The sequence below is a fragment of the Xiphophorus hellerii genome, chromosome 10 (assembly GCF_003331165.1).
Source record: "Xiphophorus hellerii strain 12219 chromosome 10, Xiphophorus_hellerii-4.1, whole genome shotgun sequence".
In the NCBI taxonomy this organism is placed as follows: Eukaryota; Metazoa; Chordata; class Actinopteri; order Cyprinodontiformes; family Poeciliidae; genus Xiphophorus; species Xiphophorus hellerii.
In genome coordinates this window covers 8,769,815-8,793,341 of record NC_045681.1, presented here as the reverse complement: position 1 = coordinate 8,793,341, position 23,527 = coordinate 8,769,815, and the positions used below count along the sequence as shown (strand labels likewise).

Here is a 23,527-nt window from a genome sequence, read left to right as displayed (position 1 = left end):
GGCAAATCTCATCACTCTTATCTTTACCAAGAGCCAGTTTGGTACTCTGCTGAATCTAAAATAGATTTTGTTATGTGAAAGTGCACACACTGATGCATCACTGTCCTGCCTCTGTTTGGTATATATGAATAATTAGAGCAAAAATGATTTTCTGCCTCAAAAAATGGCTCTATTTTTAAAAGATTTTTGCGATAGCTTTAAAAAACACACACATATATTCCAATTACGGAGTTTAATTGTAATAGAAGGAAATATTAAACTAACCAGCTTTCAGACTGGTAAGTTGTCAAATCTGGCTTTCAGGAACACTTTGTCAAACATTGGTTACAGAATAATGTCTTATTTCTGGATTATGTATCCTGAAAAGTGAGGAATGTCTTTGCAAAACAGATGTCAAGATGAAGAAACACGAGAATAAGTTTTATTCACTACGTTTGTGCACACAAACAAGGAATTTGACTTCAGTTCTGCTTTGCTTCGGCAGTTTGTCACGCCAACCTGAAGTTAAAAGTAAACGGTTTGTGTCCAGGATGTGTGGGTTCTGCAAAGATGTTAGCTCCCTTTTCCCTGGCCCTACTCCAGTATGGAGGGAAGATGTAGATGCATGTAGAGTCTCCGAAAGAGATTCAACTTTTGGCGAATCTGTTTTCTCATTTAAGGGCATTAAAGAATCGAACAGGCATCAGAAATATGAGGAATTATTGTCCATGAAGTCCATAAAAACCTAATTAGTATCCAGTGTTGTCCACATTACAGGTAGATATAAATTAGCTGGTCTGTTTTTATCATCTTGTGTTGTATAATGTTTAATATTTAAAGTCTGGTGCAGTGTTAATCTTCTCGTGTGATTAATATTCCTGTTCACAACCCCAAAAATATGAACTAACTCAGTAAATCTTGCAAATGATAATTTTTATCCAGACTACCATGTTTTAAAATAAATGGTTTCTTCATGTTTCTTGATCTTGTAAAAGTACAATTACCTACGAATCATTATCTTCAAACAGTTTGGTACTTATTACCATTAAAGAAGAATTATTGGACAACTAGAGATGCACTGATTAGAGTTTTGTGGCCCATTTCTGGTTTTTGTGTTTTTCTAGCCATTCTGCTGTGTGCGGTCATTAATTACTTACAGTATATCTATAAGGCTTTGTCTATGCATGAGAGAGTAAATGTAAAATAATTTCAAAGTTGGCATTTGAAACATCTTGTCTCATCAGTTAGTGTAGAACGCCTTATAAAAACAGATTTTCTATAAGTATATTCTGCAGAATGAACATTTGTACCTTTCTTCTCACAGCCAGATTGAACGGCAGACATGCCGCAACATCTCATAGGAAACACAATGTCGTTTCCTGTTTCCATTTGAAAGATCTGAAATTAAAAAAGAAAAGTTTAGTCACTTTGTAACAACAGCTTACACACTGAAGAGTGTTGTCATTAAAACAACCTGGTATTTCTTATGATGCATTCAGTGATCGGAAACATACTTGTTCTAACCGGCTTGCAAGACTAATCAGTTTGAAAATCATTCGATTCGGCTTCCAGGTCCATCTCTATGAACAACATAATGAAAAAGAAAATGGTAATTACACACATAGAGTTAAATTATTCATATTTACTTTTGTCTACCTAATGGGCTGTTTGAAATTTTGAATACAATGTAATTACTAGCTTAACCTTGCATATTACTTCTTTATAAAACAAGCCTCTAATATACAGTATATATATACAGTTGTTTTGTCCTGCTGAGAGGTGATATTGCCCTTTGTGCTGAATTATCAAAGACAAACATTATGCCTCCAGACCCTTTTAATTTAACATCTAAGACATTTCTTTGCCCTGATACTTTTGGCAGACAACCCAGACGCCCACCAGCAGCTTTTGATTTTGGGTTTTAATTTTTGTTTTAGACTTCGCAGAATAAAATAAATTTATTCTCTGGCTGTCATTGTATACAGTTTATCCTTGGATATGTTTCTGAAGTGGGAGAAGGTTTTAGTGCTCTACATTTCTAACATCTGAGTAGTTTGTTGGGGGAAAAATGTCTTTTAGTCAATCGAGAGGAGCAACTTGCACAATTACTCGCAGACGGAGGATAAGTACTGGAATGGTGGCCAACTTTTAATGGTGCTGTCATGCATTTATTGTGATAAGTTAAAAGCTCCCTCGGTGTCTTTCAGTTTTCTGCTGCTTTCAGTTTTGATCAGTAAGAGTTTAAAGTCCTGCAGAGGTATTTCCATCTGGTGGGATTAACCATGCACAGGTACCAAACTCTTCACTCTCCAGGCAGCTTAAACTTTCAGCAAAAACTGACACCTTTTTTAAATTTTTTTTTTTAAATCAAAACCCCCAAATAACAGGAGTCTTCATTGAACATATGCCATCATGTACAAGACTTGTAAACCTTTTCTTTCTTATTTAAGTTTGCACTCTTATCTGCGTGCAGTGAGTGTTTTCTTCCTCGTGGTCCTGAATAAAATCAAAGATAATCAGAGCTGACTTGTAACATCGTCACAGAAGGTAAAGAAATGTGGTGTGAATAAACAAACTCTGAGCTTTCTTAGCTCCAGCTCCATTTCTCGCTGCTTGTCATTTTATATAGCTGTATCTTTTTTTTTTTTTTTTTGGTTTTGCATAATTCCACGGTGCATTGGCTTGGCCTGATTTGATTTAAAACCTTTAAAACCTCAACTTTCAAGGAAATTGGACCTGTGGTATGAAAGTTCACACTTTTTGCCTCGAGGCAATTGATTTCTTCCGAGCTTGATTTTAGTGTTGTAGCAGTACTAGCACAGCGCGTTAGAGCCATGTTACATGTCACATAGGGCTAAGGATGCTTGAACCTGGCTGTAAGTGTCTGGGTAATTTCATCACTTAAAGTTGAGCCACCCGTGTGTTGAGGAGAAATGTTGTTTGTTCTTGATAAACCAATAAATCAGAGGAGACTTAAGATTAAAAGCATCATTAGAGTGCAGTAAATTCTCTGATTAGCTACACATGTCTGATTTACTTTCTGAGCAATTAATTGTAAAAGGAATAATAACATGGAATGCTACTTACTTTATATACAAATTTTATAAAAGGATCAAGTTTGGCTTTAGTCTATTTTTGGTCTGGATAAGTATAGAAAAAAAGGAAACTATGGACAAACATTCCCATTGTTTATCTCTTGCACCTCACTTCCTAAAAGATAAAAATCCACATTTCTAAAAATAAACTCCTCAAGCAAATTTGTTGCTTTAGTCCCTAGCTCTATTATTGGGCAGCTCACAATGGCAACATGCTGGAGTAGCTCTGTTAAATTAGTTATTTGTTTTTTGTAGACTTTGGATCATAATATTTTGCTGGGGTTTTTTTGGACAGTTGTCCCATCTTGTTTTGGATGCTGTGCAGCTTGAAGGATCTACAGGGGAATGGTTTATGTCAGTACTATTCATATGTATCTGTAGCACAACGTATGGGTAAATTGAAATGCCTGCAATGTTTTTCAGATTTTTATTTGCAAAAAATGTTACATTGTCACTTTCCTTCCGCTTCCCAATTATGTACTTCCCTGTGTTTGTCCATCACATAAAGTCTCAATAAAATAAACTGAAGTTTGTGGCTGTTATGTGACGAAGGCAAAAAAAAAAAAAGTTAAAGGATTTTGAAGCAAAGCACCGTATCAACAGTTAAAGTGGGCTCTGGGTCAATTTGCTACTTGGCCAGCTCATACCCGGCCAAACCTCCTGCTACTGCTGCCGCTACTTGTCTAGGTTCTGCCAAAAGCTGCTATTTTCATTTGGATCTACTGCAAGTTTTTAGCCTCTCAGCTCATTTTAAATTCTAATTTTGTGATTAGGCAAAAAAAAAAAAGAGGGGAGAAAGAGGGGCGAAATGTTTAGAAAGCTCTCGATAGCTGTTGGTGTTTTCATCTGGGGCACATCATTTTTTAACACTTTCTGTTAGATGATTTTTTTTCAAAACAAACATAAATAATTAAAAGTTCATCTCCTGCCGAATGTTCTCCTGTTTGGCTGGAGCGCACAGTCAGAAGTTATTATTAGACTAAATTTAAGCAGCCCCGTGTCCTCAGCTCTTAGCAGTAGGCACCAAGCTCTTGCATTGAGTTTGACAGCCTTCTCACTATATTGTGCAAGGGTGCTCTCTTAGCTTCTCATGCTGCTTAAATGCAGTATGGCAGATGGATAGTATTTGCAGGGGAGAGCCGGGGTCTCACCCTCCTTCTTCCTGCTTTTTTTCAGTCTCTTGCCAGTACCTCAGACATTTCAAGGGGGAAATATGTATCAAATTAACTCTTAGCAACAGGGCCTCTGAGCTCCCTGCCCTTGTCTTTTCAGCAATCAGAGCTTTGTTATTTTAGTCTCTCAACCAAAACCAAACTGGATTCAATGGCCTCAGCAATTACCTGTAATTTTCCAACCTGGTGCACTAGCTTTCACCAGAGCAACTCAGAACAGTGAAAGATTGTCTCCTCGGTTCCTAATTTTAGCGTCCGGGCGAGGTGCAATAATTCATGAACATCAGCAGAGTGGCGCTTTTGGAAATGTTTGCTTTCCTGCTGCGGGGATTTTGTGGGGAGGATTTACTTTGTCTGAGCACAACCTCTTAAGCACTGAAACTAGACACCTCTGAATCTGCAGAATCGACACAGAACCTCTGCTTTCTACATCTGACCCATAAAGTAATCTGTCCTTTCAGGCCAATTCAGAAGAGACAGCTCCTTACCCAGACATCTGTTTTCACATGGTGGTCTTTTATTCGCATTAACCTTGTCTCCCCCATGTTAAATAATCTGATATTTTACATGTTGCCTTTAAATTGTGCAACTATCTGCAGGACATCCACTGAAAGTACGCATTGCCTTGCAAGACATTTTCCATTTATTGTCACATTATGCCATAGATTCATTGTACTTTATGGTGATTTTATGTGATTCACTAACAGAAAGCAGAGCATAATTGTGAAGTTGAAGAAAAACAATCTGACATTTTTACAAAATAAATTTGAAAATTGTGCAAAAGAATCCTATTCAGTTCCTTTATTCTGATAGCCCTCTATAAAATTAAATAGAAATTGAAGGCCTCAGAGGTTTGGTGGAGAACTTTAGGGAATAAACAGCAGCAACAAGACCATGAAAAAAACGCAGACAGGTCAGAGAGAAAGTTGTGGAGAAGTTTAAAACCTAGCTTAGATCAAGAAACAACATGGCACCACTGTAAAATGGTGTCGTCATACATCTAAACAGAGAAGAAGGGCATTAGTAGTTTTTATCAAAGTATATTATGTTTCAATGGCTCACTCAAAGTCCAGACTTAAATCTAATTGAATCAATTGAAAATTGCTGTTCTTTGACTTGCAGCTGTTTGCTGCAAGTTTGCAGTTTATTGAATCATGTGGTGTGAATACAAATCCACAACCCATTTTTTCAATCTGTTTTTATGAAATATTTGGTGAACCATCACTGTCCTTCACTTTCATCATCGTGTACAATTTTGTGTTGATCTTACACATAAAAGCCCAATAGAACACATAAAGGTTTGTGGTTGTAATGAGACAAAATGTTTAAAAACTTCAAGCGGTATGAATACTTTTGCACGACACTGCATGTCTGTTTGTGTAAACCAGAGGGATGTTTTCCCTTCGGAGCTACTGAGGGAGAGAGTACTCCTCACACTAAAATGCAAATTAAGTGCAGTGTGGCACACAAGGACACTTGGGTGTGTGTGTGCATTGGCGAATTTTAACTCCCTGCAAACCAAACAGTGTGTTCTGGGCTCATCTCCCTGTGATGGAGATAAAGAAAGAGGAACTCGGGTTTGTTTTTCATTTCTTAGATCACATAGTTTGAGGAGAGGGAAAAAAAGCATCTCCTCTGGCTTTGTTTCTTTGATTTTTATCTTCTTACAGAGGTGCCATATGGTATCTGTAAGGGAGAGACAGTGTGTACTATGCAATGAATTATTTTGCGGATTAGTATTGGCGTTTAAGCGCTCTTGGCTTTAAATCTTGTCTGTTTTAAATCTTAAGTACATTCCTTGGCAAACCTGCTCCCCCTCGCTCCGGCCGGCCTCCTTCCCTTCGGCCAACACATTTTTTGAAGCTGCAGAGCCTGACAGGAGTGAAAAAAGCAGCCATCTGAAGAGACCCCGACGCCGATCCTGAATTACTTTGACTGAAATTAAACCAGTTTTTTTCCAGCGTTTTGATGCCAACAAGACTTGCACTTGAAGCTGTGTCTGTTTTTTCCTCCGTCTTAGTATCTTGCAGCATTTCAGTTCAGATTGGAGACCTCTGAGGTTAATGTAATTACAATCTCTGATGGTTGTACAAATTGCAGGTTAGTGGTGTGTCACACCCTCCCCTCAGGTGCTGCAGCAGTCGACTCTAATGTCTTGTTTTATGTGCACCCATTAAGGAGAATTTGGCCAGGTGCATTGGTTTTTAACACAACCTTGGAGATAGATTTGTATTTTTCTCTTTCTGCAAAAGAAACAGTTACAACATCAGAGAATAACCAGGGTAAGATGCCCCAGAGGTTAGTAAGTGATGGCTCTGCCCAGTTGTTAAAACTAGTGTTCGTGGTACATTTATGTAGCCCTGGAGGTCTTCCCCGCCACAATTTCCTCATCTTCAAGTCTGCCTTAAAAGCAAAATCCTCCCTTCTGTTTCCCGTACAGCTGGCCTCCCTCCAGCTCCCTTCAGAAGAAGAGGATGAATTCCTAGATGTCTGATAAGCTTCACTAGAACATGATTCCTAATGGAAGAGAGAAGAAGAGGCAGATGCTATCAGCGTGCTTGAATTGCCTCGCAGCCAGATCAAACATCCTAAAAGTGCAGTGAATGTGGAATCATGCCGTGAGATTGTTACGCATTTATCTCCTCCGTTGGTAATTGAACTTGCTTCTAAATGAAACCAACTGGCTATTTCAATGTAAACAAAACATCATTTGCATTGTGAATTATCAGCTTTGTGGCTTTTTTCCCCCAGTCGTTTTCTTTTGAAATAAAAAGCCTCAAATGGATATTTTTCAGCCTTGTATTTTACTTTCCTCCAACCGAGCCACTTTGTGACACCATTAATCATTTACTTCAGTTTTTTTTTTCTTTTCCTGTTTATCGAGTCGGAGACGAGCACAGATCCCTACACTTCCCCCAACATGCGTGAAGGCGTGCGTGTTTGTGTGTAAAACAGCAGGACCTTCAGGATCTCAGAGTAAAAAATATCTTGCTACACCACCGTAGCATGCCAGAGGGGTCTTGATGGAGATGGAGTCATACTGAGCTAATGAAGCTCCAAACCTCAGCTATCGATCCACCTCACAACGGTGCTTCACAGAGATAACAGAGGAGGGGAGCAGTGTGTGGCATCACGCACGCTCTGATCTGTGTGACATCTAATTCGGTGTAATGAACCCAGTAAACCAGAGAGCATGATAGGGGGGCTTTCTAATGCAATGACAGGGGTAGCCAGGGCGGCTTTTGAAAAAAGCTTTGAAACACAGCAGGTTCGCTCACATGGCCCTCTTTCCCTCTCTATGAAAAAAATAAATAAATAAAAAAAAATATATATATATATATATATATACACACATACTGTATATATAAGCTCTGGAAATATTTAAGAGATCACTTAAAATTATCAGTGTCTCTGATTTTACTCTTTATAGGTATATGTTTGAGTAAAATGAACATTGTTCTTTTATTCTATGAACTACTGACATGTCTCTGAAATTCCAAGCAAAGATTTTGTATTTATTTGCAGAAAATGAGAAATAGTCAAAATAACCAAGAAGATGCAGTGCTTCAGACCTCAACTAATGCTAAGAAAACAAGTTTATATCCATTTAGAAACAACATTACTAATGGTTTAACTCAGAAATCAATATTTGGTGGAATTACCATGAGGTTTTCAATGGGGCTCAGTGCAGTGGTACCTTAATTTTTTCCAGAGCTTTCTGAAAGATAGTCATGCTGGACTTTCAAAATAACGCCTATACATACTCCACAAATATTTCATAGTTCATATTTCAAAAAGCACATCATTGAAGGATTGGGCCTAACACAACTGACAGAATGCAACCCGCATTGGAAGTAGGACTGGATGATATATCAGTAAATATTCTGTAGATTGAATATTCCATATTCTATCAGATGTATTATCTATAGATATTGATCACTTGTCTATCGCGTGTGCAGAGGGCTGTTCAACTATATGACTGCAAATTGCCCATGTCCTGTGTTTGTAAAAAAACAGCCCAAATCATGATTCTGCCACCACTGTGCTTGACAGTGATTGAAGAAAAATTATTCATGTTAAATGTGCATCTAAAAACCCATTTAGATGTGCATTTATGCATCTAAATGCGTTAAAGGTCTGCTAACACGTGAACTTGCTAAGAGGTTCACAGGAACTGTTAACCTAAAAGTGTTTTCTAGTGATGTTAACTAACTAGATTTTAAAGGCACAACATGTCCCCCACATCCCCACTTGTGCCTAATTTAGCCACATGCTGCATGGTAGATAGACGTATAAGAGGTAAGATATAAGTTTACCATTGCTGTATGAACATATTGAGCAAATGCTACTAATTCTAATAATGATGATTTATCCAGCACAGAGAGGCTCTGGAAATTAGGAGTTCAAATATTTCATTTTCCTGCTCTAAATGAGCCCTTTCACATCAAACAGTGTAATTTTATTCACTTTTAGTTTAGAAATAATGATAACCCCTCACTGAGACGTTTATTTGTAGTTGCGTAAATAAAACCGTAAAAGATCCAGGGATTTTATTTAATTTAGGGAAAAATTGTAGTGGAGATAATTACTCTTTTCACTGAGGCGGTGATGGTTTAAATTTGCTCTATCATTCCTCAGTAATAAAAGGTGTCGAAACCGTCATGATACTCCCACTTATCCTAGCTGATTTAAATAGACCTGGAAAAAAAAAAAGAAAAAAAAGAGGCTTCTTTTTCCATGACCACCTCTACTGCTGGTGCAAATGAAAATGCCCTTCCCAAAATAGATCATTTTTACCCTTCAGATGTCCACTTTTATTTTAAGCCTGGCGACACCATGCCATCCATCACACTCAGCCTTTCAGATGTGAGCAACCCTGGGGAAAACACTGATACTATGCTGGGGAAGTGTGATAGCATGCTGCAGCCAAGTTGCTGGCTTCTCTATGGTTAGATTACCACTAATTTAATCTCAGAGTAGCATTTAAATTTTCTTTCTCCGAGTAAAGTGGAAGTTGTTCCTCTCTTTATGGTAAACATTGAAAATGGATGCTCTCCCTTTCCAACTCTTCCCTCAAATTACTAGTTGACATGGCCAGATATCACGCTGCATTGTCGTCTGCCTGGAAAAATGCACATCTGGGTGCTTTACTGAGTGTTTTGGCTGGGTGGGAATTATACAAAGTGTACCCAGCACTTTGATCATCTTGACCTGGAAATGTGATAGTCCTTCAACTTCACAGGCCTCCCTGACACCTAGGAAACTGGAGCTGGTAGTCTTGATACACGATCTGCACCACAGTACTAAAGACTAAACTTCTCCTGTTTCCTACTGGTGGTAATTTTGCACGGCTCAGACTTTTTTTTTTTTTTCTTTTTCCCACAAGCCAGTTGAGTTTAATTTGTTTCTACTCTGGTCTGTATTTTACATTCATGAATAGAAGAGAAACCACTCATGTTTTTGCACTTTATGTTTTATAAACCCCAACTATACTTTTGAGGTCCATAAAAAACTAACAATGTGAGTCAGGATTAGGGACGTTTCTCTCTTGCGTGATTTCTTTCTTCTTTTTTTCAAAATTGTAAAGACTATAGTTCGTTTCGTATGTGTTTGTGTTTATCTGAGAAGTTTGAAGTCATTAGCATTGGAGAATGTTTTGCAGAGTGTGCATGCAGACAAGCCTTAAGAGTGTTAACAATGAGAAAGTATTCCACTTTTTAGTTACAGCTGCATATGAAGTCTTGTAAAAGTATTGGACTTTTTCGCATTTTGTTATGTTGCAACCACAAACTTTTATCTGTTCTATTGGGATTTTATGTGGTAGAGTAACACAAAGTAGCACGTAATTGTAAACTGGGAGGAAGTGACGCATTATACAAATTTTTCTTTTTTTACAAGTGATACTCTGAAGAAATGTATTGCAAACATTTGTACTTTGTAAAACCTCCATTAGCTTATTTTTCTATCAACTTTGCACATCTAGAGGCTAAAAGTGTTTGGTCATATTTCTATTTAAAATAGCTCAACCTTAGTCAGCTTGGATGAATAATGTCAGTGTGAACATATATTTAAAATGTATGTCCTACACTTTTTCAATTGGATTTAGATTTGGACAAATCAGCACATGAATATCCTTTGATCTCACAACTGAGAATAAATCTTGCATCAATTCTATTCACCTATTTGTTGCACTTGATTTTATTTAGGGTTATATGAGTGAAAGGGAGCTGATAACAAATCCACACCACTTTTTAAATTTGAATTTGTAGAACAATTGAAAACCCACAAATAATAATTTATGCATACAGTGCAAACGTTGACTCGCCGTAGTTGGAACATAAAATACGGAGGAAAAAAGTTATGATGCATCAGTAAGCGTGCAAGGCATTGAATTTCTTCCTAAATAACTTCAGAGTTTACTGTCCTTAGCAATTCAATGCCATGTCAGTCCTTCTAGGGACAGAGGCGGCGTAAAGCTGTTGCACTGCTTTTAAAGTTCACCACCCTTTCAGAACTGCCCCATCAAGTCTTCAGCCTTTGATCAGTGTTAACATAACGGCTAACCCTGACAGTTTATTTTCTGCTTTTGTCCAAAAAAGACCATTTGTGTCAGAGAACAATCTCCTCTTCCTCTGGCACATTGGCACACCTCAAAAGAAAAATGTCAGGGTCAGAGACGGGCCATTAGCCCAGAGTGGGCTCTTTTTTGTGCTCCCAGAACCCATTGAAAACACCTTTTTTAGTCTTCAACAGATGATACCGTGACACAGCGACGACAGGCTTGACCTGAACCTTGACTTACAGATGTAAAAAAAAAAGGAAACACTGAAGCCTTGGGGAGGAATGACTGAATGACACGTTGAGTGCCTCATAAAGAACGTACCTGCTTTGCATGGCTACATTGTAATACCTTGTATGTTAAATTAACGACGCAGTCACCCTCTATTCATGGGTATTATACCCTTCTTTTTCACTGAGGTCGCTCCTCTGTTGGTGCAAATGTCATAGCGTTTAAAGAGAGCACAACTGTACCCCATGATAGGAGCTTTTCAGGCAGATTAAATGTATCACTGTGCTGAAAACTTTCCTTTCCTCTCCTCCGCCCCTTTGGCCCTATTGTGACACCGTGGTTTTACAGAGCAGCTTGTTGCTGAAAAACAAGGTTAAGAAAGATCGGTATCAAAGGAGGAGTGTTTTTGTGTGGCTTGCGGGAGAGTCTCGCTTCAGGTTTCCACCTGAAACACAAAGGTGTTTTCTTACCTGATTTGTATTCATTCACACAATGAGTGGGCCTGCCTCTCTTGTTTCCAAGTAAGGAGAGTCCAGACGAGACTTTTGTTTGCCCTATCATTGGATACGTGCTTGTTGCTTCCTCCGGTACGAACCTTGGAGTCCAGCCACATGGCTTTGTCGTGGATGGATTTTTTTTTTTCCTGCTCTTTTTCCTCTTCTTTGTTGTTTTGTTTATGTTATAAAAAGCTCTTTCAGATCTGCATTTGAGCAGTGCTGTTGATTTTTCCATCTTCAGGATCCAGTATTGTGGCAGTAATATAAAGCTATGTCAGCCAAACAACTGCAAACAGAATCCAAACCCCAGCAGTTTTGTCATTTCAGTTCATAACAACCTGCTGCTGTTCAGTCTGTATAAAGCTTATCTGCATACTGGCACAGTTTATATATATATATATACAGTACAGACCAAAAGTTTGGACACAACTGTGTGTCCAAACTTTTGGTCTGTACTCAATACAGACCAAAAGTTTGGACACACTTTCTCATTGAATTCAATGATATATATATATATATATATATATATATATATATATATATATATATATATATATATATATATATATATATATATATAGTATATATATATTCTGGAAAAATCTAGAATATTATTTCGCAATTTTCTAAGACTGGATAAGTATTCATGTCTCTACATGTGCCTCATTCCTATTCAAGCCATCCATACATCCATCCAAAAATACAAAATTTGGATATGAAATATGTATATAATTTTGTGCTCTGAAAACGCTAAAGTAATGCTCACTATCCTCTGACTTCTTCTGTTGTAGGGGTTTTTCCTGACCGTTTCTCCAGAGTCGATCCTTAAGGTGGCAAAGCATGCTTCAGAAAACAACAAAATCTTCTGCATGAATCTCTCCGCACCATTCATCAGCCAATTCTTTAAAGAACCCTTGATGAAGGTGATGCCATATGTTGACATCTTGTTTGGCAACGAAACGGTGAGTGAACAAAACAAAAAAATACATTTAATGCCTATTTAAGATGTGCAGCAATTAATTTAATCTTATTATTATCAGTAAAACTCAGAATGTAAGCATACTTAATGCAGTACGCAAATCTATATAAGAAGCTTTTATTTTGTAAAACAATGTTTTTTAAAGCTATTGTGCATCTCTGTCTTGGTAGCTACATTAGTCCCCTCAGTACAAACTAAATCAGATTTATGATTTGGGGACCTACGTTTCACCACTTATTGCTTTTATAAATAAAATCATGGTCAATATAATTAAATAAAATAATTATAATTGATTAACTATTTTTTTGCAAAAGAAATCTCAATATCAATGTGAAAATAATTGTTTTCTACAAAGAAATGTCAATTAAAAGCATATAAAGTAAATTCAATATTGCCCCTTTGGCTGCAATCACAGCACTGAGTTTTTGTGACACATCTGGCCACTGCAGTTTTTGTCCATTCTTCCCTCCAAAACAGCTCAAGCTCTGTAAGGTTGCTCTTTGATCGGGCCTTAACTGAGCTTTTCAAGCCCAAGCACAAATTTTGATTGGATTGAGATCTGGGCTTTCATTTAGAATATATTTTTAAATAAGCTCAGAATTGCAATGCTCACCTAAAAATGTCTAAGAAATAAATCTTGATGGATTTTTTTTTTTTAGTATAAATGTATAAATATCATATAATGGAGACCCATTTCTCTTAGCCACTCTTCAGAATGAGAAAGACAAGAGAACATGACATTTAGGTAAGGTGTTGACACCTGTTAGACCTCCATTTGCCACACAACAATTGGAACTGTGATAGCCGAGACTGAATTGCTCCAGGTTTTTCTTACTTAATTTCTTACCATTATTTATGTTTCACATCTGTAATACTTATTTGATGCCTTCTTGGCTTTGACCTTTCGTGGTTAAAGTGAAAGTATCTCTACAATTATTGAAGGTATTGCTGTAGAATATTTTTAACAAAAGCTCACATCCTTGACAGAATGAATAACAGCAACTCTGTGACCCTCATGACTTTCCAGGTTGACATTTTTTGAACTCAATAATTCTTTACAACCACTAATCTTTCAGCATAAAGGCTACCATTGTTAAAGTTCAAAGAGAGCTGGGCCAACTCTTAAAGGTGACATGAAACCACTGCAAACACCAAGGCTGCTCACTTCCCTTCAAGAAAAATAAGTCTTAGAAAATGTTTTTTTTAATTTTTTACATACACCAAGTGTATAGGTTTATAAATAATAGCTCTGTGCAGTGTAGGTTCATTCGGAAAGATGTCCAACACTTCCTCGTTTTGATCCATCAGTTGCGAGAATGCATAGCTTTCACAATGCTTTGACCTCTTTACAGACTGACACTACAAGGGTTTGTGTCCTTTTTTTGTGTCGTAGCAGTTTCACAGTGTGCTGCTGCGGTAACAGCTGATAAGCCTGTGTCTAAAGTGAAAAGAAACCAAAACAACCAAATCTGATACTTAGAAAAAGCACAGTTTAGTTGTATAAAGTTTTAATGCAAGTAGAGCGTAAATATGTGGAGAACAAAAGGTTTGTTTTGTTTTTCCACAGGCATTTTTTTCTCATGTGGATTGAAAAAAGGCTTTTCCAAACACATAGCTTAAACTTTTCCAAATTTTCATAATTGTGTATTTTAAGCTAAATTCACCCAGAAAGTCAAAACATATTGACTACAGTTTTTCATATACTCCATACAAGGATTGGGGGTATCCATTTTCTCCTCCTCAAATTATACTCTAAGAGCTGGAGTTTCCACCTGCCTAAAAAGTTATGTGATATTGTCCCATAGCTGCATGTTTGCCATGCCATTTTAGGGAACTTATTTTTTTTTATCTATTTTTTTTACCATGTTAAATTGAATCAAACACTGATTATTTTTGCTGTTATTCCATCACAATAAAGCAATTTAAACATATATAAACTATGGCTCACAAAACTATTCATTCCATCACAATGACATTATAAAATTAAAATGATCCCGTCAAAAATCTGAGTACAGTTTCTAACTGAAGACCCGATCTATAGAAGGAACCAGAAGAGTGTTTTCAGTTACTCTGGTAAGCTCTGTTTTTGCTCATTTTTTAGGATGTGTCCTCTAACTCCAGTTTTTATGGTAGGAGAATGTCTGAAATTTATGTTTTAGGGTTCTAGCTTCTTGAATTATCAAGAAGCTGAAGAGAGTAAATATGGGTCATCAGCTGTCTTTAGAAGGCAGCTGATTGCCAGTCTTCTAAAAGTCCACCAGGTGTAGAGGAAACTTTTGGATTTTGTAACATGTTTTATTTGTGCAACTGCATTGGAGATAATTTATTGTTGTGTTTTTTCCAGATTTTGTAGTTGTTTTTCAATGATCTTGGGGGATTGACAACCAGTTGATGAGGCAGATTGATGCAACGACCAGCTTTAGGCGATGTAATTTTCTCATTGTTGAGGCATTGTTGAAACAACAACACACTTAAGGGTGACACATGAGCATTTTCGGTCTCAGTTTATTTTAAATTGCTAAAATCAGCAAAAGTTTCACCAGAATCCTCATGAGAAATGTGCCACAATTTGAAGCAAATTACAGACTGGCCTCGCCATCTGTACATGTTTTGTATATATTTTGTACATTCTGGTTCACTAACATGCTACTGTGTAAAATAGCAAACGTTTACGTCTCCTACCACTCACTACTTACTCAAAAAATGACCCAGACATGTCGTTATTCCAAATAATCGGCCTTTTGGGAAAAATTAATTAAAGTTATATGACTTAAAAATCATACAAGCAAGGAAGTTGCTCTAGTGGCCTTGCATGTGGATGGAAAATGTCTTTTGCAATGGTTTCACACAGGTTCATATCTTTGTTATCAATATCCTTTTTATTGAAAATTATGAACTCTTTACAGGTTTCTTTCATATCAAAGCGACATTATGTTAACAGATGTTTGCACCTCTACCTATGTGGTGTAATGTCACAAAATGCATTGTGGGTAACAAATGATATCGGCTGTTTTCGAGCTGTTAAAAATGCACTTACTTCACTAGATGACGTTGCATTCTGATTTTGCAAGACAGAGTTCACTTTAATAAGGAATCTTGATGCTTTTTAATATCCAGTACCACGAGATTACATCCCTAGTTACTGCTTAATGTGATTTTCTGCAGAATGAGTTTAGGATCTACCTACTTCAAAGCTGCTGTAAAACTGCACTGCAGGTTAAAAATAACTGTATACAGAATGAGTCAACCTATTAGCTTTACCAGATGAAGCTTAAACACTTCTAAAATTCATCTAATTGTGATTTTAAAAGCAGAGTATTGGACCCAGCCGGCAGCATTTAAGGCTCTTTGATTTAAGGCTTTCCGCATTAGGCTAATGTCTCCTCTCACTTTGTTTAAATCAAAACTCTGTATCCATTGTTTGATTTCCCTAATTGATCTCCTCCATATCCATTTAACGTCTCACTTATTACAGCCCCATAAAGAGATTAATAGAATTAGCGCAGCGATCATTCATCTCAATCTCGGCAGCATTTCCCTCCGCTTGATCTATTGATTCTTTTTTTTTTTTCATCCACCTGGTGGAAGTGTAAAGCTGTGTTGGAGGTCAAGCTGTGGTCACAGACTGCGGCGCTGCTGGGAAGTATCCTTTAACAGGCCAGAGTAGCCTGACTCTGTGTCCCCACCTGGACCAACTGCACCTAGGCGGGGGGGGAAGGGTGAATGAAGGAGTGGATGTTCTTTAGGCTGAACTCGCCTCCCTGCTGCTAAAGCTACTAAACAGAGCCCAGCCTTCAGGTTTGGGATGAGGTCCCCAGAACAGGACAGAGCTGGAAGAAACTGCTCAGCATTGGAGGATTTATTGCTCCTGCTGACTTCAGCTTTTTTTTCTTCTTTTCTTTCCGCAGCCGACATAAAGCTTTCCTTTTACATATGCACCTCTCTCTCTTTCTCTCTCTCTTTGCTCCTCTCTCTCTCTGTGTTGCTCCCTAATTGCTGGGAGGAACATTTCTGTCTCCTAAACTGCAGTGTACATTTTTACAAGTGGTATGTATTTTTCAGTTGGGTGGTACTGTAACTTTCTGCTCACACCTCCAGTTATTGCACTTTAATGACTCTGGATAATTGCATCTTATATTTGTTGAAGGAGATTATCTCTTTGGGACTCTGTTTGGGCTTGTATGTAAGGTTAAGACAGGACTCAGTAGGGAACAGAGCAGATATTCACTCCGAAGCAGTGAGGTCTTCAAGGCTCAGTGTAAGACTAATGCCTGTCCGGTGTGTTTTGACTCCTTTTAGCCCCCTCCACTCCCCTCGTGCCCTCCCATATCTCGCCTCCTCACGTTGGCAGCTGGGAGGAGGGAAACGGGGAATGACTGCTCATACAGTCGAGCCCCAGACCTCCCATTGTGCACAGGCCAGACAAGGTTGGCGGTCATGCAGTGGTGCGTGATGAGTGACAGGCAACAGGGCTGCCTCGCCCACGCTCGGCCCCCCTCCGGCCCGCCCGGCCGTCCTTTCACCCCGACTTCCACCCCCTGACGTGATGGATAAGCCTCGGCCCCGCAATGCTTTCATAACAAGTCAATGACAGTCAGCATCATGCAGTCTGACTCCTGTTGCCTCGCAGAATGTGCCATAAGGGAAGGCTAATGTGTCTGCTTGTCTCTGCCTTCCTCTCCCACACTCACTGAGTCACGATCCAGAGCTACCCTCAAATGGGGGGGGGGGATCTGCTTAAAGCAGCTATAAGAGCTCATATTCTGAAAGTGACTGGCGTTAGACTTGAGCAGGATAGATTTTGAGAATTGATTGCTACTATTTTTTTTTTTAATCAAGGCTGGAAACTTGTTTCATCCAGATCATAATTCTCTTACTGCTTGCTTAAAATTCCAAAACAGCCATGCAACACCACAGACTTCAAAAAACATCAATAGATAAAACATTTTTTATCCTGTTTTTTTTTGTTTTTTGCCTACTCCTGAAGTGGAAATGTGTCTGTGTTTCTGCCCTGAGTAATTCTGCTATAACTCGATCCTGCTGGTACTTGTTTAAAACCTGGCATCAGCGTGGCCTGCCTGGCCCTATCGGCAGCCCTGTGCTTATATAACAGTCTTCCATCCATCCTGTAATTACTGCCTTTTTGGGGCATAGTGTAGTGTCTGTTCCTTCGCCGTTGGAAGGGGTGGGGGTGGGATCCAGAGCGACGCCGTTTCTGTGTTGTCGGGGCCTCTGAGACGGAGCCGACAGAGGCGCGCAGACATCAGAGGCTACTTCACTTAATTGGCAAACATGTCGCGTGATAACCTGGGAACAGCGCAGGCCTAATTGAGTCCTCCTGTGCCGTCCTCCTCCTCACTACCTGACACAGGACCCAGGGCATTACATTTCCCTTGGTTTTAATGGCCGCAGTTAATTAGGACCGAGTGAGGGAATCATTACCGCTGGAAAAACCGCATGCCAGTGGATTCACCGATTATCCACAATTTGCTTTTGCTGTTTGAGCATATGAGATAAACCACACAATGGGGGGAAGGAGGATTGGATCATTACTGGTGGATTTGTATTCTGGAATTTTAGACATATTATAAACGAATGGGATGATTAATCAGCGCTGAGTTAATCACCCTGACTGATGTGTGTTTTTTTTAAGCCAGTTCATTTGGGTTTCTCAGTAGGGATAGGCTGGGAGAAGATTCTTGCAGTGTGATAACTTCCAGTAGAAACATCATAGTTTCACAGCATTTACACAAGAAACACAATATAATTATTTATTTAAAGTAAAAAATTAACAACTATCTTTTCTGCTATTAAGTTAATGTGACATACTTATTCAGCTTGATCTGCCCTGACACGTAATGCCCAGTTTTTGATCATTAAATACATCATATCTAACTAGCATCCCAAGCTCAGTGTAACAACAGCAACTCTTTAATGTGGAAAGTCAACGTTATCTACCTTTGGTTGAAAGTCAGCGATACAAGAAGCTATTTAAAGAAAGAGTACTATCTGTATGTAAAGACATATATGTACATTTCTTTCAACCTGTGAAAGAGCGAGAGAGAGCAAGACATCAGTAGATAAAAGTAAGACTCAGCAGAATACATCTGAGTTGCTTTGTTTTATTCTTTTCAGCGTTGAACTTCTATCCAGTATTGGACATGCTTGAATGCCATTTATTGTCAACAATCACAAGAGCTGTGACGAGAATCTACAGTGCATGCCTGATCTCTAATTGCTCTTTAAGATAACGCTTTAATACCCAAAAACTTGCATGCCAGTCAAATCTTTACCAAAAAAAAAAAGAAAACAGATATTGAATACGTGCACAAAACATGATCGATACTGATCTCTATTGTTGTTCTGATTTTGATGCACAGACTTACACTATGGAAGTAGATTATTTCTTAAAATGTTATATATTTTCTTTCCATTTTGCTCTTTATGACATAGCTAGTATAACAAGCTTGTTAGTTGGTCGGTCAGTCAGCTAGAATTAGGCTGCTTATACAATTATGCCACTTGTAGTTTCCCAAACTATAATTTTTACATAGTTTTGCCTTAATTAGAGTGATGTGGGCACTTTTTGAATGTCTGTGCAGTTTATTGTAAGCAGGTTAAAAGTGCAGTCACCTTGTTTCAGCCACCTGACACAAACACTCAGCAGCAGGTAGAGGAGGGGAAACAACTGTGCTACTCTGTGCCTCATGAAACAAGACAAAACAGGAGAAAGTTTTGCCTTATTCAGGCACTTTCTCATGCATCTCATTAAAAGGTCTTAAATATGTATGTATACTTTGACAAAAGTTTGTTCAAACTGAAAATGACTTTAGATCAGTTCGTGCTTGTTTCTCAGTGCAGGTTTTTATGTGTGGAAATGATTTAAAAAATCTTCTTTCTCAATAAAACAGCACTAGACAGTAGTAGCTTTTTTTTTGCCCTGGAGCTAATACCCAACAACCTCTTCTGTGCCATTAACATTTATATACCACCCCCATACATGGAGCTCCACATGTGTCCCATTGCTGCCCAATGCATTCTGCAGCTCGGCACTCAGAGGGAGGGGATTTATATGGGTTCCGGCCCCATCTTCCAAATGAGAGACAGTCATTGTAATTGAATACGCAATAGGTGAGCCATTTAACAAAAGTGGAAATGGCATTCAACTATGTATTAATGTGCTTTGCTGAGGCAAAAAAGGGAGCCATCATCATTTCAGTGTTCAAGCTGTTTTAAAAGAGCATTTAGCCTGCCATCTCTCCAGGCCATGAGAGCAAAAATGACACAGATTTCTTTCTTCTCTCTTCTTTGTGTGAATGTTCTTCACCTAATATTTTCTGTGTTTGTCATGCCTTTTCTTTCCACCCATCCCTCAGCAACTCACTGTAATCTAGGTGAAGGGATACAAGCAGCCCTACAGAAGGTTATTGTCATGAAAAACCCCTCTGGCCTTCTGGCTCTCAGCCCCATTTTTCTCTTTTCTCCTCCTGCATCCAGTGTGTGTATTTATACGTGAGGCCAGAAGGCGTGAACAAATATGGGTGTGAGAGTGCATATATATAGAAAACCTGGTTTAACAGAAACATTTTCAAAGAAAGTTACACAAAAGGCACACTTCCCTTATCACCTACTTTGTGGAGACTTTAAGCTCCTACTATCTGGAAAGAAGTTCAGTCAGCCAAAATCAAAGAACAACAGATGGAAAAAAAACTCTTATTACTCAGGCTATTATTTTTGTTCAATTTAAAGTCTGATTGGGCATGACTGCATTGTCATTTTAGTCTGTTTTTACAAATATTTGGAGTATTCTTCACTGTGTGTATGTTTTAGAGTGATTGTGTCTGTGTTAGTCATTTTCATGTTATATATATATTTATTTCTCCAATTACACAACATCCCCTACTTTCCATAAACCTCAAAATATGCTATTAATTAGGCAGATATGAAACCTCTTCCTATCAAATATTAAGTATGAACTGTCTTTTGCATTTCCAACACACACTACTATCGCATTTATGATTGTGATTTAATTTATTATGCAGCTGTTTGAGATTAGCAAATTATCCCACTGTAAGTAGCCATAATACCACTCATAATATTTAAATTGGTTGATCTCCTGGAACTAATCCAGTTTTTAACAGAGTATGTACATTTTCAGCATGGTGAAGATTCTGGAACCAGAAACTTATATTATTTGAAATGACCAACTGTGCGATTTATTCATATCCAAACAGGTTTTGGGATACATAAAGCAAGGTCGCATTAAGCTTCAAGAAGGGTCATGACCTCGACCTGCATCTAGGTTTGTGTCTTACACTTAAAAACAATTCTGTATCAGGAAACTAGATCATTTAATGAGTTTCTGATAAGAACAGGTTTATCCAGTCATAAATATGTCTGAAGGTTGTTGAACGCTATAACAGGCGAGTGGTTTTTCTACAGCTTGCTAAGAGACATTTAGCCAAATATTTTTAAGAATTTGATTCTGTTTTAGAGAAAATCTACAACAACTTCAAGCTTGTGCACCAAATTCTTATTTTAACTGCCATTTAAGCTTTTTACTACATTATTGCATAATTTTAGCCCAGCTTGAAAAAACAGATTAGTTCAATTAATGATTAAAAGCACCGAAATTATGATGAAATTAATGCCCATGTTGAGTATATATAAGCATCGACTCTGTGGATGGAAAAATAGAGGGCGATTATATGGCGTCATTTCTTAACATCTCTCCAGAGTCATCATCTGGCTTTGTTTGTTTGATAGACTGCTCAAAAGCCTTATCTCTGTGGTGGGGCCCGTGGCTGTTTATCGCCTCGGTGACGTGTGGATGTACGTGCTCTCTGCTGTCAGTATATGTGGGTGATGGCAAGTTCACTAAAGACCCCTCAGGGTATGAGAAGTACTGTGGGGAAAAAGAAACGAAGAAATAGTTTCCCCGTGACAGCTCACCCACAGCGGACTGGAGATGTACTCCTCAATGGTGGCTTGGGGAAAAAAAAAAAATCTCGTCTCACTGCCTGAAACAAAGAGATGCGAGAGCCAGATTAGCGTATTACCAAAACAGCTTCCCTTTCAGGCTCTTCTCTCTCCTCCTCCTCCTGTCAGAGCTGTCTGCAGAGAACAGGGAAGAACATGAGACATTAACCTCTGCCTGTTTATTCACAAGGCCCCACAGGCCAAGTTGGAGGATGAACATAGAACCATTTCTGAAGCCAGCGAAGCAGAACAATCACAATGTGTCATTGGAGGAATGAAGACATGAAGTAGTGTTCTCCTTTTGTGTCTCGCACAGATACATTTTAATTAAGCGTCCTGTTTCGGCGATGAGTCGCATGCCTCCCTTTCCACTGACCTTCAGTGTGACGTAAACACTCAGCGACTTCTATGATGAGTCACGGCGTACATTAGTGATGACGCATTACTAAATACAAAAGGTGAATTATTTTTAGCGAATCTTTTATTTACTATTTTGTTTAAACCGATCAGTCAGAATCAGTGGCCTTGACTCTATAAAGGTGTAGAAACATTTATGACGTACACAAGGCGAGACACTTCTGGAGGACATCAGATCCTAAGACTGTCCTTTCCCTTTCCAAGGCCTTCTTCTGAATGTCTTCATCGTTTTATGCTTCAGCTGCCTGTGTCAATGTGACTGTCAAGAGATTTGAAATATAAACTGTATAAAAGAAATTATGATCTCATGGCTGCAGGACTTGTTCCCCTCATATTGGACAGAGGACAGACCGGAGGCTACAATACGTACTTTGGATCCCTGTTTGAATCAAATAAATTTGGATCAAGATCTCTGCCTCCTTTTTTCCAGGTCTGCAGCCAAAACAGATGTTCCTAAATCACAAGAAACTTAGATTTGTGCTTGGACGACTATGCCCTGAGATATGAGTCATTTAACTGCTTTCTCACTTGTTCCCGCCCCTCCCCACCGTAAGGACATGTTAAAAACCCTCATCTTTTATTGCATTTGCAGAATATCACAATACACTTATTAAAAAAAAATCCAACCTGTGTGTTCATCTACTCAGGCAAAGGGGGGAAAAAATAATGTTTAGAAAAAAAGTTTTGACAACATCATCAGGGTCACAAGTCCGTCTGACAATTTGTGTAATATTAATTTATCCAAAGCATTTTTTAAATCTATGCAAATCTATTTAAGATTTAAGGGAAGGTTTTGGGTTGATGAATGATGTGGCCTACTTTGCTTAATGACACTTCAAAATGGGAAAGATAAGAGAGCATGCCAATCAAATACGACATGTGTGCCCATTTGTATGAAGCTTGGTTCACACTCCAAGACAGACACCAGGAATCTTGGGCCCCATGACAAAAAATTTAATTGCCCCCCCCCTTCGAATCTGCTTCCTTCGAATCTGCTATTACAATTTCTTGAGTCTATCTGACCTATCATCAAAAGCGTAAAAATTTTAAAGGCTTGCAACTGCCTTGCTTTTGTTGGTCCAATACATATGATACTAGCACAATATTCACTGCTAGTGAATTTTACATGCATCCATTTACAACCTATTTACTGCATGCAAATAGGTTGCTTAAATGGTTTTTTATTAGTTTTCGCTCATTGAAATGTCTCTCCCCACCAGCAACAGTCCTAGGCAACGTGCAAAATAAACATGAAGCAATCCAGACTTGTCAAAAAATGCTATGTAGTTGCATTTTAATGAAGCTGCAGTATATACCTAAAAAATATGTTTTTTCCATATTTGTTAAAGCTGTCACCATGTCGTGATAGTTTGTTATGAAACAGATAATCTGTGAATAGATGAATCTCTTCCACCTCCTCCCTGAGCAGCTACTTCTGTCTAAAGGAATGCACCGGTTTGACCAAAAGCAACCAACCAGAACCAGGAGAACAGTTTTACCGCTGTTAATTAATCTTGTTCACTCACTGATAAGTGTGCTAAAGGAAGATTTTATAAAGATTGTTTGAACTTCTGAGAGTAATAAATAAATTGTTTTTGTTGTGTTGTGTAGTTGTAAAA

The 23,527-nt window shown here is 38.3% G+C and overlaps 1 protein-coding gene across 2 annotated transcripts in view; it reads left to right on the top strand.

Annotated features, from left to right (window-relative positions):
- LOC116727188 (adenosine kinase-like) overlaps positions 1-23,527 on the top strand; it is a 177,618-nt gene that overhangs the window by 107,996 nt on the left and 46,095 nt on the right. For both annotated transcript variants that reach the window (XM_032574441.1, XM_032574442.1), the window contains exon 7: positions 12,325-12,495. In XM_032574441.1, the coding sequence (XP_032430332.1) occupies positions 12,325-12,495 (171 nt within the window). The remainder of the gene's footprint in view (positions 1-12,324; positions 12,496-23,527) is intronic.